Source organism: Bidens hawaiensis, unplaced genomic scaffold (genome assembly GCF_021521415.1).
Source record: "Bidens hawaiensis isolate Kalapana, Puna unplaced genomic scaffold, B.hawaiensis_p1.1 tig00057007_1, whole genome shotgun sequence".
NCBI lineage: Eukaryota > Viridiplantae > Streptophyta > Magnoliopsida > Asterales > Asteraceae > Bidens > Bidens hawaiensis.
Window position 1 is genome coordinate 11,330 of NW_027500292.1, and position 5,592 is coordinate 16,921.

Here is a 5,592-nt window from a genome sequence, read left to right on the forward strand (position 1 = left end):
ACCGGTTCTCCCACCCTCGGACCCCTAACCTATCTAACCGGTTCTTACCGGTTCCTAAACCGGTTCCTGTACTAACCGGTTACAGTGTAAATTTTTTTTTTTTCGTTTTTCGTTTGCGATTTGGATTCTAAACTACGATTCGTATTTGTATAACATGAAAAATAAAAAAAACAATTAACATAAAATTCATTTTATTTACTTTAAGAAGTTCAAAAAAAAAAGGTTACATGTTTTAAAATCTTCAAAAACAAACTAACAAAACATTAAACTTATAAATATAAAGTTGTGACATATTATTTCTAGAAAAGCCTTCTTGTTCGTCGTAATTATTGATCAGCGACTTCTTCCTCGGAATTACTTGTAGAAATGCCTTCTTGTTCGTCGTGCACTCGAACATCAAGTGGTGTTTCATCTTCGAGAGTGGTTACGTGTTGAATACGATCGATTGAGTCCAAGTGATCCTTTAAGCAAATGCACATCTCCACCGACTCCGAATTTAGTCTTGTTCTTCTCACCGATATTACCCTGCCACTAAGAGAAAAAGCGGATTCCGAAGCTACCGTAGAAGCTTGGACGGTTAGTAAATCACGGGCCATGGTGGCAAGAATCGGAAACTCGGTTTCCTTTACCTTCCACCAAGCCAAAACATCAAAAGTGTCATATTCCTCTTCGGATAAACCGGTAGATTAATCATTTGCACTATACCTTCCTAGTTCGCTTGAAGGGGTGTTACCCCTTTGTTTTTTAGCCGTTACGTTGCGAACGGTGTTCATAAGGCTAATCATGGGATCTCGTACTCTAGTAGCACTTGAACTTGATGAAGACCCCCCCGGCATAGGCATGTGTATGTTTGACCCATATTTATTTAAATAAAAGTCATACATAAATTTAAAATTCAAGTTAAAATAATTTTTTGCCTCTGTTGAAAAGTTTGGGTCAACTTCATGCATATCTAAGGCTGAAAAAATTTCGTCTATCACACATTCAACCCCCGTAACATTTAACATTGGGTTTAAAGCGGCGGCGCAAGTAAAAACCGGTGGCAATTCAAGAAAGTATTTTTTTAATTTAAACTTCATTGGTAATATGATGTTTGAAAACATTGGACTTTTATTTTCAAATTCTTTAAGATTGTTAACCATTAAAAATAACTCCGAAAGAACCAAGGGACTTGTCGGATAATACGTTCCCGATAGTTTCGTAGTTGATGTTTTAAAAACTTCAAGAAAAGTCGATAAGTCATTGATAATTTCCCATTTCTCATTTGAAAAGGGGATTGCCAAATCATTCTCGGCAAGACTAGAATGAAACATTTGTAAAGTTTCTCTTTGTTCCAAAGCACTTTGAAACATTATGCAAGTGGAATTCCATCGATGAGGTACATCCCAATTAGCTCCCAAAGCTTTTCTTCCCGTATCTTTACAAAATTTTCTATATTCCATTTGTCTTTTTTTACTTTTCTTAAAAACTTCATGTATCATTAGTCTAAAATCGTTTATAACCGATGTAACCTCATCCGAAGCAAGTCCGTCTTGCACGATTAAATTAATGATATGTGCAACACACCTTGAGTGAAAAAATACACCATTGCAAATCGGCGTATATTTTAATTTTAATTTATCAACCGCCGATGTATTATTCGACGCGTTATCAAATGCCATTGAAAATATTTTATTTTCTAGTTTATAAGTTTTTATAACATAATCTAAAATTTCAAACAAATTATCTCCCGTATGTGGATACTCAAAGATTTCGAAAGCAATGGTGCGTTTCATCATTTCCCACGATGACGGGTCTACCCAATGAGCGGTGACACAAAGATAAGATTCGGGTAGACCATGTGGAGCCGACCAAACATCACTAGTTAAGTTTATTCCCGTATTTATATTTTCAAAATATGCAATTAGTACCTCTTTGGCCTTCTTCCACAATTTTAAACAATAACGTTTAAGAGTATGACGACTTACGTGAGTGTATTGTGGTTGAAGCGTATCTCGAATCATGGCGGTTAAGCGAGGGTTGTCGAAGTGGCTAAACGGCAAAGCTTCTTGAATCACAAACTTCGCCATACGATCTTGAACTCGATCAATTTGGTATGTAAATATTCCGCCTTCACTATCCATTTGCGTTTGTTGCGAATCGACGTTCTTTTTCAACGCCTTGCAATACGGTTTTTCGATGTGTTTCTTCAAATTTGAATTCGAAAGTGGGTTTAAATAAACCCCACAAAACTTGCACCGAGCCTTCAATGAACGGTCACTCAATTCAACCAAATCCCAATTGCACCAAATCTCTTGATTACGATTATGAGGTACAATACGAACGAAACTTGGTTCGGCGTTGGAACCTTGACCAACCGATGATTGTGAGGCAGCCATAACAACAAATATGAATATAGAAGAAGAGAAAACAAGAGATTAGAGAACTCAAAACGTTGTAATAGCGTTTTTTTGTATTTTTTTGCGTTCGGGTTTGCGTTTTGAGTGTTGTGATGAACCCATGACACCAAATACCTATTTATACTAGTAGTGGGGTGCTTGGGGGAGCCAAAAAACGGCTATTTTTGACCCCAACGGTCAAAAAACGGCCAAAAACCGATTTCCAACGGCTATACTCGATTCAACGGCTAGAACCGGTTAGGAACCGGTTCCGGTTCCTACCCGCCCCCACTCAGAAATGCAAGTACCGGTCACGGATCATCGGGTTGAATCAGATAGGGTCCGGTTCCTACAAAAAACGGGTAGGAACCGGTTCGGGTCCACCGGTTCGATTCCAGGAACCGGTTTATTTGATCATCTCTAGTGACATTCATCCTCCATAGTCCATATAAAGCAAAAAATGGCCCACTTTATGCTTCATGGTCATGGATGCTTCACACTTTTGTTCAAGTCCATGGGCCACCAAAAAAGCCCATGATGCTGACCCATTTTAAAATATTCTGAATAAAGAAAATTCAAAATAATAAACCTAATATACTAAAATCATAACAATGCTCTAAACTTCTAAGTCCCAAACAAAATAAGTTGATTAATAATCTAATAATAATAATAAACTACTCATGAACAAAGCCTAGACTCTTTAATTCCAACATTTGGGCTGAATGATTTCTTCATAACATAATTACCATCTGTAGCCCCCTTCTGTCTCATCTCCACAACCTTCCTGTGAGAGTTTGAATGCAAAGACGGTACGAACGTCGGGCTTGCAGCCGGACGGTACTCTGGGAACAGCCTGCCCGATCGGTACCTGACCCCACAGGCGTTACATAGCGTTTTTGGACCCATTGGGCCTTCGCGCCATTGTGGGGTTTTCGTTATCTCACAATGGCTGCATTTCTTGACTTCATTAACATCATGTGGAGGATTCGGAAGCCGTCTTCGCCTTTTCTGCACCTTTTGCAATGGAAACTGTTGGAGCGACCTTGACCATGAACTTTCGGTCAAACCTGACCGTGAATGGAGATGTGAGCGCTTGGTTCGGGTCCTTACGGGAATGGCTATTTCGGTTCCACACGCAACGGACTTTCGACCTGAGCTGGATGTGTGGCGTTCAAGGACTGAGTCGGGACTCGGTGCTTCAAAGGATTTTGGAATTTGATACAACTTCTTTTCTAGTGAAATCGGTTGTTGAGGTTTTATTTGCGGTTTTGGGACTTCATTGTGAATTAAAGGTTGGAATTTTGCTTCATAAGTTCCTATATTCTGCACAGGAAAATCCCAATAAGTATAAATATAAGATTATAATATAAGAACAAGTATAATAAGTAATCATGTTTTGGGTTGTCAAATCCAACCCGTTGACCCGACGTGTTTGTTCGGATTGACTTGTGTAACCCATTTAGGTAAGCAAATCAACCCGCCAACATGTTTACGACACGTTTACTCTGTTTATGACAACCCTTAAACACGTTTAGCAAACGGGCCTTTTTTGTTCAGATTGACTTGTTTAACCCGTTAAGCCAAGCTAAGCAAATCAACCTGCCAACATGTTTACGAACCATTTAAGATGTTCCTTTAACAAATTTAACAAACGAGCCATGTTTGTTCAGATTAACCTGTTAAACCCACAACTCACCCCATCAACCCGTTTAACCCATTCGTTACAACCCTCAACACAATAACATACGGGACCTTTATGACCCGTTTATTACAACCCTCCAACCCATTTAACACACTTACAACTTGCTTAAAACCCACCAGCCTAATCGACTCATTTAAATAAACGATTTAAACATGTCATGTTCGTGTAACACATTTTAACAGACGGATAAAACAAACATATGGGTCATGTCCGGGCTCAACAACTCAACCCGACACAAGCACCCTATAAGAAACACTTACAGAACCACCAAATCCGACCGGCGGCAACGTCTCCCGCAGCACATCAGATGGAATAGGGCCGAACTTAGAAGCCCAGTCTCCCGTAAAGGCGTCTCCATCCAAAGTCTCAACCGGAAAATCCAGAATATTATCAATCCAATCACCCAAACAATCATCATCTTCAACACACACCCCATGACCATACCCAGCAATCGAACGCATCTTATTATCCTGAATTACAAACCAATTACAATAATCAAACAAAAAATTTATTTAAAAAAACTAAAACATTATGAATTGAATTATACACGTGGGTTTGTCTTGTGAAAGAGGCTGACATAATAACACCAATCAATTGCAACTTATATACAGCATTCATTAAAGGATAATAATAATATTCCTAAATATACATGCTTATCTTATAATGCAAATATATACCTAATATATATATTGAAAAGCCCAAATTGAATGAATATTAATTTGATTAGGGCTCATAAACCCTAAATTAAAAAACCCTAAAATCTTATAAATAAAAATAATATTATTATTGTCGGAGACAAAATCTTTTGAATACTTTCCCTCTTAATTCGGGTTAATTTGAAATTCGATAAACCCTAAAAAAAAGTCAAAAAGTCAACAGTCAAAGTTTCCAATTCAAAATGAACAACAAAACGGCGTCGTAACGGAGACGGCGCCACATATCAAAACGACGCCGTAACAATCGCAAAAATCCAAACCCAATTCAAATTAATTATCGAAACAGAGCGGCGCCGTTAACCAAAAACGACGTCGGATGGTTTAATAAAACGCCGGGTTTTGGATAAAAGGACGACGGAGGGTTTTAATAAAACGTCAGAATAATAATAATAAGATAAAACGACGTCGGAGGGTTTAAAAAAGAAAAGAAAGCCTAAATGTACCTGTGAGGCCATGAAGGATTACACCATTCGAGTTTTAAAAACTTTATAGTTACTGTGTTTTTGTGAGGGAGAAAGTGTGAAATGGAGAAAGTAAATATTTATTTATTTATTTAGGTTAAGAAGAGAAGAAAGAGAAGGTAATGAAACTACAAGTAAATAATAATAATAATAATAATAATAATAATAATAATAATAATAATAATAATAATAATACGGGTGAAGGTGCATGGGAGCACATGGTGGTCCGCACTGTACTTGATCACATCCTTTTCAAGTTTTGGTTTTTAACTTTTTATTATTATTATTATTATGTTTGTCTACACTATTAAAATACAGTACCAAATGTTTCTTTC

General features: G+C 37.5%; 1 protein-coding gene across 1 annotated transcript; it reads right to left on the reverse strand.

Annotated features, from left to right (window-relative positions):
- Positions 1-2,875: 2,875 nt before the first annotated feature.
- LOC143601740 (GATA transcription factor 7-like) lies at positions 2,876-5,320 on the reverse strand. The gene is made up of 3 exons (XM_077079059.1): positions 5,240-5,320; positions 4,341-4,550; positions 2,876-3,701 (listed from the first exon to the last, which is right to left on the reverse strand). The coding sequence occupies exons 1-3, from the start codon at positions 5,249-5,251 to the stop codon at positions 3,057-3,059; spliced, it is 867 nt and encodes a 288-aa protein (XP_076935174.1). The 5' UTR covers positions 5,252-5,320; the 3' UTR covers positions 2,876-3,056.
- Positions 5,321-5,592: the final 272 nt, after the last annotated feature.